The 17299-nt window shown below is 30.7% G+C and overlaps 1 protein-coding gene across 5 annotated transcripts; it reads left to right on the top strand.

The window, feature by feature from the left end:
• The first annotated feature begins 493 nt into the window (after positions 1-493).
• On the top strand, positions 494-16264 carry LOC123262712 (serine/arginine repetitive matrix protein 2-like). 5 transcript variants are annotated; one of them, XM_044725073.1, is made up of 7 exons: positions 494-644; positions 845-918; positions 3094-4649; positions 4767-8132; positions 8211-8618; positions 15775-15867; positions 15954-16258. In XM_044725073.1, the coding sequence occupies exons 1-7, from the start codon at positions 594-596 to the stop codon at positions 16178-16180; spliced, it is 5775 nt and encodes a 1924-aa protein (XP_044581008.1). In that variant the 5' UTR covers positions 494-593; the 3' UTR covers positions 16181-16258. The 5 variants fall into 5 exon arrangements, with proteins under 5 accessions (XP_044581008.1, XP_044581009.1, XP_044581006.1 ...); XM_044725074.1 differs by having other exon boundaries at positions 3094-6937; positions 7088-8132; XM_044725071.1 differs by having other exon boundaries at positions 3094-7089; positions 7135-8132.
• Positions 16265-17299: the final 1035 nt, after the last annotated feature.

The following is a 17299-nucleotide window of genomic DNA, read 5'->3' as shown; positions in this document are numbered from 1 at the left end:
GTTCGATAACTCAAAAACGGATCATCTGAAAATAATAACTCAAATTGCTTTTTAATCAGTAAGGATGTAATTATCGTCGTATGTACGGAATTTTGAAAATTTCAATTTTTAAAAAAATGGCGACTGATTGAAAATTTTCTCACTATTCTTATTGTTTTTTTTTTGTTTTAACCCGGCTGAAAAAATCTTTAGAATAAAAATTTTTAAATTCCGTACGTGCGACGATAACTACATCCTTACTGATTAAAAACCAATTTAAATTTTTATTTTCAAATGATCTGTTTTTGAGTTATCGAACCGACCTAAATTTTTTAATAAAAATTTAGGCTAATAATCCTTAATCGTCACAGTGGTGTTCCCCCTTAATAAAAAATTTTTTTCAATTGACAAAATTTGAATTTTTAAATTTAAAAATTTCCCGCGCAAATAAATCAGCTAGTAACTTAGAAATTTTTTTTTACCACCAGAGCGAGACACAGACATCGTTTGTATACATACACACAGTGATGAAAGAAAACGTTTCGGTGCGTTCGGAGCGTCACGCTTGTAAAATATCAACAATTGAAAATATTTAATAATAAGTAACAAAAAAAATGGAAAACACATCGGAAACAGTTGAGAATAATGGAGACATTAGTTTTGGAGTAAGTTTTTCTTTTTTTTTTAAATAATTAACATTACTCTATTTAACTTTTTTTTTAAATAACAAACGCCGAGAATTTGAGGTTAGGCCTCCGGCTTATTTATTTTTTTTTTTTATTTCTGAGACAACAATAAAATTTTTATGATAAAAATTAATTTATTCATTATTCAATAATTAATAATGAATAATTGTATTTTACAGGAAGCGAGGTGTAACAAGTGTGAAAAATATAAAATTGACTTTTTGTGTCTCAAGTCAAAAATATTCAAATCAAAGTAAGTTTTTTTCCTTTTTTTTTTTTTTTTTTTTTTTTTTTAATAAAACACCGGTGATATTGTTATTAATTTTTTTTATATTACTAAAATTAGCAGATGAGAATTAATTTAGCATATATTTAATAATATTAAGAACTTTATTACAAATAAATTATATAAAAATTAAATTAGCCGGAATCTGAAAATTTTTAGAATTTTTTTATTGAAAAAAATTTGATGAAAATTAATTTAGCAGATACTCAATACTTTTAAGAATTTTTGTAACATAAATTATAGCAAAAAATATTGAGAAGTAACAATTTAAAAAATTTTTAAAAATAATTTTTTGGAACAAGTTTGTTCGTTAAAATAAATTAAAAAATGGTCAAGTGACAGATATCTTTAATGTCATAAAAATTTGACATGTAAAAAATTTGAAAAATTATAAGTGCAATTTTTTAAAAATATTTTTTTTACTTAAAAATTTTATTGATTCAAAAAATCAAAAATTGTCAAATGTCTGCTAATTTTAGTTTCATAAAAATTATTTCAAAAAAAATGACAAAAAAAAAATGTTGAAATTGAAAGAAATAAAAAATACAATTTTTTAAAAATAATTTTTTGGAGCAAATTTTTTTGTTAAATAAAATTAAAAAATTTTTTAGTGATTGTTAATTTTAACGTCATAATTAGCAGATAATATAACAATTTTTGATTTTTTGAATCAATAAGAATTATAAATAAAAAATATTTTATAAAAATTCCACTTAAAATTTTTCAGTTTTTTTTTAATTTAAAAAAAAATTGCAATAATTTTTTGATGTTAGCTAAATTAATTTTCATTTTTTTTTTTTTTAATATTTTTAATGGTACTGACATCAGCAGACTAAACATTGAGAAATTAGAAATAACTAATACTAATAGTTGTCAATAAAAATCAAACTATTTAATAATGATACTAAAATTAGTATATATTTAAAGAAGTTTTGTTAATTTTTTAACAAATAAATTATGAACGAAATTCAAAATAGTGGACATCGAAAAATTATTATAATTTTTTTAATAACAAAAATTGAATGAAAAATTTTGTAAAAAATTTGAAAAATTATAAGCGCAATTTTTTTAAAATATTTTTTTACTTAAAAATTTTATTGATTCAGAAAATCAAAAATTGTCAAATGTCTGCCAATTTTAGCATCATAAATTATGAAAAAGAATCATTTTTAAATTTTGCAATTGTAATTTTTTTTCTACTTTTACAAGTGAAATTTATTTACTAATTTTTTTTTTCACGACAATTTAATTAGTTTAATTATCATAAATTAATATTCAAAAAAAATTACAAAAAAGCCCTCTAACAAAAAAGTAATTTTAAACGTAGAAAATAATTTTCATTGAATTTAAAATAAAAATAGAGTGGTTGACTGAAAAACAATTAATTTTATTTAAAAAAAAAAAAAAATAGAATTAGGATAAACTCAGTGCAAGACATAAAATTCTAATTAAACTAAATAAAAGTGAAATTAAAACTTTATACTTTAAATCCTTGTTTTTCTATTTTTTTTTAACAATTATTTACCTGGTGAATATCGATGTAATCCTAAACCAAATTTATCTAAAATATTCTTACTTATATAGTTGTACTGTGTACTCACAACTATATGTTTCCTTATGTAATAAATGTATTTACTATGTAATGAAATTTGCCATTTGGCCTATGCCTTGGCATTAATAATCGAAATTCTAACTTTTAAATTAAAAAATATGTAAAATTTTTACAAATTTTAAAAAGGTTAAAAATGAGGAACTTTATTAAAAAAATTTCTTCTCTTAATTTCATTCATTAGTTTCTAAATTTTTTTATACCAAATTTTTGTATTAAATTTTTTTTTCACAAATAAAGTTACAAATGTTCAAAATTAATTTTGACATTTATAAGAATAATTATAAGATTTATTTTTACATTTTTTTTTGCTATTTTCAAAATTATTATTTTTTTTCTAAATAATTTTTGTAATTTATAATTTTTCTTTTAAAATAAAATTATCAACATAATAAATTTTCCAATTAATCCTCATAAATAAAAAGAAAATAATTTACTTTAAACAACGTTAAAAAACTAAAATTTATATTAATAAACTTTTACATTAAATATTCCCCAAATTTTCTTAATTTAATTTAATTTTCAAATTTCAGAGAACTAATAGAAAAATACAAAATCCTGAAAGAAAACCTTTACAGAGCAAAAGAATGCACAAAAGAAAAAGAAAAACTCCTCGAAAGCGAACGAAGCGCAAATAAAGCGTTCCGCCTGAAGATGAACTCAGAAAAGCTGGCAATAAACACAGTAACAAAAGAAAAATCTCAGTTGATAAAACAGATCGAGGAACTAGACACGAAGCTCCAGGCCCAAACAAAGTATAACGAGCAGCTGAGTTCAAAAATCGAGGAGCTGGAGAACGAGTACAAAGAAAAATTAATGGACAAAGACCTGAAACTTTCAGGACTTAAATTAGACAACCAAGAGCTGAAGAAAAAGCTTCAGGCGTACCAGAAAAAAGACCCGAAGTTAGCGAAGAAAATGGAGCTATTAGAGAAGCAGAAGAAGCTAAAAAAGTCCCAGCCGTTTAACTCGACCCGGCACACGGGCTTGGTCGACCTCTCTGCCCTGGATAACGTCTCCGAGGAACCTGGAAACTCCCCGGAACACGAGGTCGACATTCCCCTGGAGCAAGAGGTTGATATTTCCCTGGAAGACATTTCAACAAGGGACCAAGGAACCGACACCTGCGACCTCTCCTTTGAGGTAGTTCCTGCCCCCAGAAAACGCGGTTCCAAGAAGATCATGCGGAACATGGAGTGCCAGGTCGGTCCCAAGCTCCAGGATCAGTCTACCATAACCGAGAACGTGAGTCGTCGTCAGGAATTGTATCCTCTGTACTGCAAAGAGTGTCACAAATCCCTTGGCCCGAAGCCGATCGACGAAATCTTGAACACCATGACCTCCCTTTCGCCTAAACTTGACGCTATAGAGCCTCCAGAAGCCCCCAGAAGGTCCTTACCATTTATTTTACCCTCCACGAGCACCTACAATGACGATGTAACCCAAAACGCGGTCGAAATAGCGCGATTTGCTTCTCGACAAGATGGCGGACAGGTGTCACAAAATGGCGGAGAGAAAATTGAAAAGAGACTGGGAAGGATTGAAAAACAGCTCAAAGGGTTACAGAAGGGACAGGCTCCGTGTTGTGGACACACTGGTGGAGGGGATTTGCAGGTTAACTTGCTGACGACGCTCCTGGAGAAAGTTTTGAGGAAGAGTCCGGTTAAGAGGAAACGGAAGGAACTGAAGGGAAGAGTTGCTAAGAAAAAAGTCAAGAGGAATTCTCGAGTTCATGAGAAGAGTTCTAGGTCTAGGAAGAAGAAACGTTCGAGAATGTCTAGGAGTTCGTCTAGAAGTTCGTCTGATAGTTTAAGTTCTGAGAACTCGAGTTCTTCTGAAAGTTCTAGAATTTCGAGTTCCTTGAGAAGTTCTTCAATGTCTAGGAGTTTGTCTAGAAGCTCTAGAAAGTCATGTTCCAGGAACCGTAAGGGTTCCAGTTCTAGGAACCTTTCTCGTGTTGGTTCTAGGAACCGTAATAGTCCAAGTCCCAAGAACAACAAACGTTCTTTAGATTCTAGATCTAGGAACCTTGAACGTTCCATAGGTTCCAATTTCAAGAATCTTTCTCGTTCAAGTTCCAGGAACTGTAATGGTCCTAGTCCAAGTTCCAAAAACAACAAACGTTCCAGATCTAAGAACCGTGAGCCCTCCGTAGGTTACAATTCCAAGAATCCTTCTCGTTCAAGTTCCAGGAACTGTCATAGTCCTAGTCCAAGTTCTAAGAACAACAAGCGGTCTAACAGTTCCAGTTCCCAGAATCGCAATCAGTCCAGGAACCGTGAGCGTTTCAAGAGTCTTAGTAAGGAACTAACTCCCAGAAGTTCTTCAAAGGATTCTATTTTGAGCCGCGTTCGTAAACCTAGAAGAAGATTAATATCAGACGACGAACTGGAACCGTTCCAAGAACCAACGAACAGCGAGAGTGATATCAGCGTTCCAAAGTTCAAGAACCCTGTGTCTGCAGTTAAGAACCGACCCAATCCTGAAATGTTTAGTCCAGATTTGATATCTAAAACTATAAATAACACTCTAGAAGTTCCGGAACCTAAACGCAAGGGAACCAAGGGTCCGAAGACTACTGCGCAAGTGCAGACGCAGTTACTCAAGAAGTTGAGGAAATTGAAGACCAATAAACCGGCGACGACTCCCTGTTCCGGTTCCTTGACGCCCACGGAAGTTTGCGAAGTTACGAAGCGCAAAAGAATTGCCCATGTTCCAAAGGAACAGGGAGAGGTTACGCAGCCGGTTAAAAAGAGAAAGACTAGATCGATGGCTGCTAAGAAAAGTGATTGTTCCGGTGAAATACCGAAGGATGTTATGGAACCTGAGAACGGAACCGAGAACAAAGAAACTAAGGTTCTAGAAAGTTCTTCACCGAAGGCTATTTTGTTGAAAGAAGTTCCGGCTGTCAAGAGGCGTGGTAGACCTCCGAAAAATAAGGAGGATGGGGTGGTCAAGAAAAAGTATACTAGAAAAACAGTTCCGGGGAAAAAAGCGGTTCTAGAAAGTTCCGAGGCTTCAGATAATGTTCCAGAAAGTTTAAAAGAAGTTCCAAGTGAAAATGAAAGTAGTTTAGAAGCTGAGAACAGTAGAAAAAAAGTTCTGGAGGGTTTGGAACCTGAAGCAGCTGAGGGTTCGGAAGTTCTGGAAAGTTCCAAGACAGATGTGGAAAATTCTGATGTTAGTACAGTTCTGGAAAAATTTGAGGTTCTAGACAAACCACAAGCTATGGAAACTTCTGATACTCCAGTTGTAGAAAATTCTAAGGAGAGTTTAAAAGTTTTAGAAAGTTCGAGTGATCAAACTTCAAAAGTTGTGGAAAGTTTGAATTCTGAGACTCCGGACCTTCTAGAAAAATCAATTCCAGAACGTTCAAGTGCCCTGTCTTTGGAAGCTCTAGAAAGTTCTGATGAAGAAAATTCAGTTATAGAACGTTCAAATGTTAAGACTTCAGACATCAAAGAGACTCCAGAACTTCTAGAAAGTTCAACTGTCAAATCTTCTGAAGGTAGTAAACTCGCTGACATAGGACTTCCACTTCTAGACAGTTTAATCGACGAGACTCTAGAACATGAACATTCCGTCAACAGTCCAGAAGTTATGGATAGTTTAAACACCGAGTCTCCAGCAAGTCCAGATCCAGAAGGTTCCATTGAAGCGAATCTGACAAATATATTAACTGAAACTTCAGCAGAACCCAATAATCTAGAACTGGAACCAAAAGAATCAAATGTAGAGAACATTCTAAAATCTCCTGAATCTCCAGATCCTACATCTGACGAACTAATTCTAGATACCGCCACAAGTTCTGAATCTCCTGAAATTTCTCTCGGCATCGACATCGCAATGAATATAGAGATTTCCGAAGAAGACACCGCAGTAAGGTCGGAGTTGAAGGATATGGTTGTAGAAAGTTCCTCAGAAGCTTCCGATATCGAGATGGACGTTGAGACGACTCTAGAACCTGCATCTCCAGAACCTGAGACTGAAGTTCCGGAAATAATTACAGATACTTCCGAGAATGCTACAATTTCAGTTCCGAAGATTCTAGAACCAATAAAACTAGTCACAGTACCTAGAATGCTTCCGAAAACTATCGAGAAACCTTGCAAGTCCAACAAACCCATCGCTCTAGGACGCAAAAGTTCCAACGCCAAGATGCCAGAAGTGATCGTCACGAAACCCGATTCTGAAGTTCTCGAAAGCCAGAACAGTTCCATGAATACTAGAACTTTGAGAAGTCGCACTGTTTCTATTAGTCCGTCACGGGTTCTGCCAAAAATTCGTAGAATTTCACCAACAAAAAATCTTCCAGAAGTTCCGCTGATATCTCCTGGAACTCTAGAAAATGACTCGAAGCCTTTAGAATCTAGAATCTTGATTAATGGAACAGCTGTTCCTAGAACCTTAGTTCCCGGAATAACCAGTCTTGTCACTAATGTTCCTGGAACATTGGATCATAATAGCTCAGTTCCTGGAACAGCAGCTCTTAAAGACTCAGTTCCTGCAACACCAGTTCCCAGAACATTCGTTCCTGGAAGTTCAGTTCCTGGAACAGCAACTCTTGAAAACTCAGTTCCTGGATCAGTGACTCTTGAAAACTCAGTTCCTGGAACATCCGTTCCTAGAACCATGGAACCACCATTAACAACTGAAATCTTACTAAAAAATTCCGATTCTCATTCAGAAAATTCAAATGTTCCAAATGAACATCAACGCCAAAGAAGCATCCAGAACCTTCTAGATTTCTACCTCTTGACAAGAACCACGCCTGTGATCATCCAGAACTCTGGCTTGCACAGAAATGTTGCCATAATGCTGTCAGACTCCGCGACGAAGAAAATCATAACCGAGTTCCAGCGATTTCTAGACTCCGAATGGACTTGCGAACTCAACAACAGTTTAATCGCGAACTTGAGAAACCTGGAACCCGTCAGCATCGCTAGTGCTCTTGTAGAAGTTCTGAAAGAACGCGCAGAACTACATGAACCTCTAAGTTACGAACACACGCCACCAGCGCCTCCTATGACTGTTTCTCAGCATAAGTTCATCGGGTTCTTGGCCAAATTCGAAATTGAACGACCTGGAACCATGGAACACGTCATGGTTATCATTGCTCAATCATTGTTCAAGATTAAAACGAACAAAGACGACGATGAAATCGATGTCGAAGCTCTGCAGGCACTGTCTAGGTTCTTTATTTTGATTACCAAGATCAAGAAAGATCGGGAACGTGCTAGAATTTTCTTATGCGACGCCCTCTACGCTCTTCAGAAAAAAACTTTTTATATCTTACATATCTTTATGACTTGCTGGGCTGAAGTTATTCCACGTTATGACGAAAGTACCATGAGTTTTTTACCGAAAAGGGAAAATTTGACACAAAATGGCGGCCAGGGAACACAAAATGGCGGCTCTGAACAAGATGGCGGTCAAGTAAACCAAACTCCAAGCTTTTATAGCGAAATTAGTGAAACTTTACCTTTAAAGACTGTTGGAAGCCCAAATGGAGGACAAGGATCACAAAATGGCGGACGTGGACAAGATGGTGGACTAGGAACACAAAATGGAGGTCAGTTGAGTAAATTTTGTAGATTTTATTGTAAAATAAGTTTAAATTAGAGTTAAAGTAATATAAATTTAATTTTAGATCCTACCAGTCAAAATGGCGGACAAGGAACACAAAATGGCCGCGGTAGACAAAATGATGTGATAGAAACCCGGAAAAAATATTTAGTAATTAGTATCGCGACTGTTATTAAAAATCACCGAGATCATTCGAAAAACGATAACATAAGTCAAAAAATTATTAATGTAAAAAGATTACTCAAAACTTTGTACAATTATCCCGATGAGTTTATAAGTACGAAGGTAATCGAGAATTTGTTGGAAGCGCTAAAGGTCAAGAGAGACAACAGCTGTTTAATAGCCGCCATTGTTCTGCTCGCCAAGAGAGAGGGCTCGAATTGGACTTCTCAACATGTCGTGCCGAAGTTGGTCAAGATGGTCGACACAGGTGGCGCCAGAAATAACGCCTATGATATTTTAACGTTACTCGGTAAGTTTTTATTTTTATAATAACAATAAGGTAAAGTACCCAGTAGTTGAACAGGATTCGAAGTAATAATTATTTGTTCAATAATGAATTTATTTATTTGAGAATATCTATCAGAATAAAAAATATTTCTCGTCTTTTTTTGTAATTTAAATATTTAACAGGTCACTCCAAATTTTTTAAAATTTCAAAAATCGTCAAAAATCGAACTTTTTTTTTTTTAATTTTTTTTTCTCGTTACGGTATAATTTTATAGACCAAAAAAAATAAGTTTCTGAAAGTTTCAGTTCAAAATTTAAATTTTGAAAGGTCGCTCATAATTTTTTTTTTTTTTTTCTTTAATTAGTCATATCGCCGACTTTAACTGTTAGGAGTGGTACGTTGGGGTCTTTTTGGTTTGTAAAAATCTTAAACTACGCGGCAAGGTCAAATCTCAACCAAGCTGGTTTCTTAGACCAGCTTGGGATTCGAATCCACGCTTGGAAGTTTATTAAATAAAATTATTAATTTAAAAAAAAATTATTTTTTCTGTATTCTGCTTGATTTTTAGTTCATCTCGTGATGTATTTTTATCGATTATGGTACTAAATATAAAAAAAAAAAAATGCATGCAATTTTAATTCGAATTGTAAAAGGTCGCTCGAAAGAATCTAAACTAATGCACTAATAAATTGAAAAAAATTATGAGCAACCTTTCAAAATTTAAATTTTGAACTGAAATTTTCAGAAACTTATTTTTTTTTTAGTCTATAAAATTATACCGTAACGAGAAAAAAAAATAAAAAAAAAAAAAAAGTTCGATTTTTGACGATTTTTGAAATTTTAAAAAATTTGGAGTGACCTCTTAAAAATTTTTTTTGAGCTGTCTTTTAGAGAGGGCTCTTAAAACATCAAAAACTAACATTTTTTCACTCGAGACTTAAAAAAAAAAAATAGTCGGTTTTTTTGGGCCACCCTAATAAAGATGTAATTATTAGTTCAAATTAGTGATATTCATGAAAATATAAAAAATTTTGAATTGATTGAAGCGCAAAATAACAAAAATAATTGAATATTTATATTTTGACAACGTTTTTAAGATAGACTATAAAAAGAGTAGTAGTTGAACAATTAAGGAAATCCAAGTACCCTGCTAATGTAAAGAATGTCTAAAATAAAATAATGCGTAGAAATACTTTTGTTATGCATCTTAAAATTAATTTTTAAATTAATTAATAACATTTTTGAGGGAATGTCTGAAAAATTTACGCATTAAATAATTATTAACATTTAATAATTATTTAATTGACTAAAAAAAAATATAGCACTCTGAATTACCGGTAAACACTTGACAACACCGCAACAGTTCCCTAACCTTGAAATTTATTTATTTGTAAACATGTCTCAGATAAATCGGCATAATTTTCGAGCGCATTTTGGAAAATTTTCTACACGTTTTATTAAAACTAATAAAAAAAGAACATACGAGACACTATATAATAAATCTAAAGTTCACGAACAAAATTCGACGGATTGGGGTCGAAGAATAGTTGAAATAAGTACACTTGCCAAAGAATTGTGGTGTTTTAAATGTGACATTCCCTTATCTCTTAAAAATATTCAGAGTGAAAAACAGTTTGGTTTATCAAATATTTTTTGCATTAAATTGCGTACAAATGTATATTTTTTTTATAAAGAAATATATAATTTTATTTATATAATCCTGTTAATTAAATTATATTCCTTACTCATCGATTAAATGATTTCCAACTTTTAATTGTAAGGGCCAGTTTTTCAATCCGAGATAAAAGTACTGCGAATATAATAATAAAAATAAATAATTCAGCACAGTGATATTGCATACGAGTAGTTCTCCCTGAATCAGTCACTTATTTTTAATTAAAATAAATAAACATTAGCCGCATGTCACAGAAATATTAATCTCCAACTGTTACAACTTGCTGATTGTAAATAAATAAAATAATAATTAGGAATACGGATGACCCTGAAGGCCATCCCTGCAACTTCCCGCTAATTCCATATCTAAGCGCTTGAAATTGCACTTGTAACGTTATCGAGCTCTTCGAGCTTCAAATTACAATTTATGTGTTATTTTGAGCTCTCCGAGCTCAGAGCGGTCGCTGTTCTATGCTTTTGAGCTCTTCAAGCTCATATCTTGCGTTTGACATATCTACAGATTCGGTAGAATCTGGCGCCAAGTTCCGTTCAAATCCGTTGTAAACGGAGCGCCAGACTACCGACTATGTTTACTGTAAGCAGAACGGTTTTTTGAGGTTGCGAAATTTTATTTAATTCTACGGTACTTTTTTTTACCCACTTCGTTTATCATAACAGTGATTCATAATTTATTTAACCGTATTAATTAATTATATTCACTTACTAGCTGATACCCGCCCGCTTCGCTGGGCATACAATAAAATTTTATGTTGTAACCTAGATGAAAAATATAAACAAAATGATTAATTTCAAAAAGATAATTAATATAAATTTTGAATTAGAGAAAAGTGATTGTTTATGATAACCGGTGTTAGCGAGTATTAAATATATGAGAAAAGTATCAGAAATTTCGATCCAGACTTTTTTTTGATGGAGAAAGGTCAGCGCCACAGACTAGATAAAATAAAAATGTGTAGTAATCCTCCTATAGATACGCAACTACAGTTAAAAAAGTAATTCACAGCTTACATTTACGGCCGCCAGGGTGTACTGGAATTATATCTACATAAGCTGTAGCTTCAAGGGGATAGTTTGCAGTAAAAAATGCTGCCAACGCGAAATTTAAGATGGTACCAATTGTAAATTTTCATTATAATTACAAAAAATACTAAAATCCGAACAAAAACAGTTTCACTGTAAAAAAATCGCGCCAAGTCCACGTTCATAAGACTATTAGGAAAAAAAAAATTTTTTTTTCTTTACAAAAAGATACAAAATAAAAAAATTAAAAAATCTAAGTAACCGATATGATTGTTTATGATTTTCGAAAATTAAAAAAAATCTTATTGTAAATTTAAAAATTAAAAAAAAAATTTTAGAACGTCATTGGTGTGCGTCATTGTCCATTTCAATTTTTTTAAAGTCCTAATAAATAGATTTTACGAATTTCATTAAAAGTAAAATATTTTGCAACCACGCACACTAAATACGTTCTAAAATTTTTATTTAATTTTTAAATTTACAATAAGATTTTTTTTAATTTCCGAAAATCATAAACAATCATATCGGTTACTCGGATTTTTTAATTTTTTTATTTTGTATCTTTTTGTAAAGAAAAAAAAAAATTTTTTTTCCTAATAGTCTTATGAACGTGGACTTGGCGCGATTTTTTTACAGTGAAACTGTTTTTGTTCGGATCTATTATTAATCTATAATTGTGTTAATTGATTGAAAAACTGGCCCTAAGTATCTTTGTATTTTTAACTTACTTTATTAAAAAAAATATGTTTACTGTCTAACTAAAATGACTAAGATTTTCTAGCATTTAAAAAACCGCGGTTACTTATGCGCCGGGTAACTGCAAGCGCAAGCGGTGTTGCCAAGTCAAATACAAGAATTTAAAGAACGGAAGTTCCTTGTGATTTTTCATAAAAAATATAAAATATCTTCGTAAAACTTCGGAAACCTACTTTTTTTATTGTTTTAATCGAAAGCTTATTAAATTTTCTATCAAATTCAATGAAAAAAAATTTTTTTTTAATTGTTAATTGCATTAAATTCTTAACCAAATACACAGCTGGTGGAACCTCCATTTAACTACATGTAAAAATGACAATTTTCAAACCTAATTATTTCATTAAACATCCCGAAAACCTACTGTTTTTTAATTTTTTTATTGATTATTAGGCTATGTAGATTAAATTTACAAATTTTCAGGAAGTTTTACAAACTTGACTACTTCGCGTGGATCTCCTTAATTCTGACAAGCCGCAGTAGTTGAACACTCCGGGAGCAGTAGTTGAACTAATATAGTTATTTTCAATACGTATGCGCAAGGTAGGTATTTTGATAAGCTTGAAATGACGTCACGAAGCTGAAATTATGAGTGCATTCTCAACAAAACCGAGTACGTTGTTATCGGTCGAGCGAAGCGAGACTAGATAAAACGTACGAGGTTTTGTTGAGAATGTATTTATAATCTTAGACGAGTGTCATCACTTCAAGTTTATTACCAAAATGCCAACCTTTGCGGATTTGTATCGAACAAAATTTTTTGTAATAACAACGGCGAAACTCGGATTTGAGAGGATGCAAATAAAATTTTATTCATTTATGAACTGTCACACGTAAATAAATGACAAACTAAAATATTAGTAAAATTGTTTACAAGAATCGACTTGTCACAAAGATTTTTTTTTTTTTCGATCCATACTTTTCCTGGCGAACGATTGTAGAAATAAACGGAATTAAATATCCTATAGTGCTTTTTAGCATCCATGCGGGAATGTAGAGACAGATAGAGCGAGATGTCACTTATCGATACGTGTGCGTGAAAAGCAGACTCAACTATAGATGTCCAGATATCATTCATTTTACTCCTCCTAACTATAGCTCGAAAATCCAAGTTTCGCGGTTGGTATTACAAAAAAATATATGGCAATAGGCACACCAAAAAATTTCAACGTTTTATTGAAATATCTAAATAATTATAACATATTATTGATTAATATTAAAAATAATACTATGAATATTTAATATGTTCATTTAAAAATGAGAAATATTTGTATTTAATTTTTTAATTACATTTTTTATGAATGACAAAGCGAATTTTCAATTATCAATCAAAAAAACTCAATTCAAAACATTCAATAATTTTTAACTACACTAATTTTTAGCTATAAAACTTATTTAATTTGCAGTAATTAATACAAATCACAATGCTGATCACTAGTCTATAAACCTATTAGAGATCAGAGTGCTGTTAAAATTGTACGGTCCCAGCTTGTTCAAGTTCTGGGTACCGCTTTCAAAATTTGAAGGCATAGTTAGACGCTAAAATTTAATATACAAATTACAGTTTATGTATTTGTAAAAAAAAATGTATCATTTAGAAAAGCCTATTTCATTGGGTGGGACAAATTTTTGTATTTAAATTGATGACATACCGTTTTGTGCTTTCATTTGAGTACCTACATGCATTTTTGATATATTTTTCATATATACATATATATAATATATATAAATATATGAAAAATTGATGTGGGTACTCCAATGAAAGGTCTCGATGAGTGTAATGTCAGAGTGAGCTTATATCTTTTAACATTTCAATAGTTCACAAGATATAAGGTCATTTCTTAATTATGTATCTATAGATAGAGCATTTTCAAATGCAGCCTAAATACTTATCATTATACAAATTCAAGTCGAGACCTTTGCAATAAGACTAAATTTCACTAAAAAAAACCCGATTTTATCAAAGGACTATCCTGAAGACAAAATTTTTGTTATTCTCTTAATAATATTGATTAATATTAAAAATAATACTATGAATATTTAATATGTTCATTTAAAAATGAGAAATATTTCTATTTAATTTTTTAATTACATTTTTTATGAATGACAAAACGAATTTTCAATTATAAATCAAAAAAACTCAATTCAAAACGTTCAATAATTTTTAACTACACTAATTTTTAGCTATAAAACTTATTTAATTTGCAGTAATTATTACAAATCACAATGCTGATCACTAGTCTATAAACCTATTAGAGATTAGAGTGCTGTTAAAATTATACGGCCCTAGCTTGTTCAAGTTCTGCACGGAAAAAAGTAAACTGTAATATTCACTCGGATTCCGGTTAATTTTTATAGTTTCAAACAGTAAAGCGGACATCGGGGTGGCAAAAATATAAATATTACAGAACTTAATGTAGAAAGTATAAAAGCCACAATTTATAATTTAATATCCAAAATAAGTGTTTAGTAGCTGTCACTATCGTAAATAACGACTCTTTCATCTTAAAAAATTACAGTTTCAAACAGTAAAAATTGCCATTTCAATATATAGTCCATATTATGAGGAGAAGAGGAACTCAAATGAAAGAGAAGGGGGTCTCACTCTGGGAGAATTTAACATTTGAAACAGTAAGAATTATACTTTTAAAATATACATTTTACCAGTCCAAGCAAGTCAATAATTATAGTTTGATTTTCAGTGTTGCATTTAAAATTTACCATTTTACTTTGTAAATATTGACATTGCTTGTATTAGAAATTTACTAACTTTATTTTATACTTTTTACATATCATAAGATCATTTTTTAGGTATGAAATGATAAATATCAAAGTCTGAATTCTTAATTATTATACTTTAACATTTTAGACATTTACATAGCGAATATTACTGTTTGAAATAGTATTTTCTTCTATGTGAAGAGTAAATTGTAACGTTTAAATGGTAAATATTATAAAGTGAATAGTAAAATCACGATTTTACTGTTTGAAATGGTAATTTTTAGCAGTTCATCATTACTTCTTATAAATCGACTGTTATTTATTACAGTTTACTTTTTTCCGTGTGGGTACCGCTTTGAACAATTGGAGGTATAGTTAGACGCTAAAATTTAATATAAAAATTATAGTTTATGTCTTTGCAAAAAATATGTATTATTTAGAAAAGACTATTTCATTGGGTGGTACAATTTTTTTTACTTGAAATGATATGCCGTTTTTTTTACTGATTGTTCGGTTTACGGTTTAGTACCTTTTTCATGAAAACAAAGCATCTATTGGCTATTCTCTACATATCAACTTTTAAGTTATCAAAAATACAATTGTTTTGATTTATAATTGAAAAATCTCACAGAAATCAATTACTGTATCATTGAATAATTATAACATGCGCATATTACTCCTAATAAATTTACGGATTTTGTATTACAACAATTCGAAGTCTGTTCAAGTACTGGTCCCATTTTTATAAATGTTCAAGTACTGGGTACTTCACCTTATGTGGGATACTTAACATTAAAATTGAAATTAAGCAGCTCTACCTAATGTTAATAAATGCATTGGCACTCAAAATCAATACAATTTTTTTTTCTTCAATTTTTCTTCACGTCTACTGATTCGATTTTTATGAAATTTTGATGTTTTTTAAAATTAAAAAAAATAATAATAATAATAATAATCATAATTATTCTAACTTTTTTTTAATTTTCAGGTTATATTTTGCGACCATTCCCACTAAACGATGAAAGCAAACAAGTAGAGAACGTTATCAACCGATTATGTCAGATTTTAGACGCCAAAACTGGTAAATTTTACAATTTTAATTTCAAAAATTTTTTATTTTTAAATTGAGAGCATAAAATTTTCTATTTTTTTTTTTTATTTTTTTAGACCCAGTTGAATTTCAAGAAGGAGCCGCAATGGCGCTAATGTCGCTCGCGAGAAACAATTTTGCCAAAAGTGCGCCGACACTTCTCAGATGGCGCCCCAGTCGGCCAATCACAGGCGAGCTAAAGACTAAGCTCCAGCACTGGTTCGAGTCGAGGACACCGCAATATTGGAACCAGTTCCTCAAAAATAATGACCTCACAGTTGGAAAAGGGTCCAAGTTGAAATAATTTTTCAATAAATTAGTCTAATTAATTATTTAATTTTATTTTCTAGAAAAAAAAAAAAATTCGAGGCTAAATTATAAAAAAAAATTTCTTTTTTTTAATAGTTGAATTTTTTTTAACTGATATTATTAGTTGAACAATTTTTATTAATCATTGTTCATCTTAATGTTAAATAATTATTAATGTTAAATTAAAAGTTTGTTATTATAATGAACTTTGTACGAACAATTGTTTCTAATAAAAGATGAATTTTCATAAAAAATAATTTTTTGGGACAATTAATAATTTAATTTTTGAAAAAAAATTAAATTAAATTAAATTAAATTTTTGAATATAAATTTTGTAATCTATATTATTAAGAGAATAAGAAAAATTTTGTGTCCAGGATAGTCATATGATGAAATCAGTTTTTTTTTTAGTGAAATTTAGTATCATTTCAAAGGTCTTGATTTGAATTTGTGTCTTTTCAAGGTTTCATATCATTCTCACCGATAGTCAATTTATTTTGATGAGTATTTAGGCTGCATTTGAAAATACATAATTAAGAAATGACGTTGTATCTTGTGAACTATCGACATTTTTAAAGATATAAGCTCATCCTGATGTTACACTCATCGAGACCTTTCATTTGAGTACCCACATCAATTTTTCATATATTTTATATATTTATATATATGCATATATGAAAAATATATCAAAAATGCATGTGGGTACTCAAATAAAAGCTCTTGATGAGTGTAACATCAGGATGAGCTTATATCTCTAAAAACGTCAATATTTAAGAAATTACCTTGTATCTTGTAAACTATTGACGTTTTTAAAGATATAAGCTCATCCCGATGTTACACTCATCGAGACCTTTCATTTGAGTACTCACATCAATATTTTATATATTTATATATATTATATATATATGTATATATGAAAAATATATCAAAAATGCATGTGGGTACTCAAATTAAAGCTCTTGACAAGTGTAACATCAGGATGAGCTTATATCTTTAAAAAACGTCAATAATTAAGAAATGACATTGTATCTTGTGAAATATTTACGTTTTTAAAGATATAAGCTCATCTCGATGTTACACTCATCGAGACCTTTCATTTGAGTACTCACATCAA

The sequence above is a fragment of the Cotesia glomerata genome, linkage group LG4 (assembly GCF_020080835.1).
Source record: "Cotesia glomerata isolate CgM1 linkage group LG4, MPM_Cglom_v2.3, whole genome shotgun sequence".
Lineage (NCBI taxonomy): Eukaryota > Metazoa > Arthropoda > Insecta > Hymenoptera > Braconidae > Cotesia > Cotesia glomerata.
This window is presented reverse-complemented; position numbering and strand designations above follow the sequence as displayed.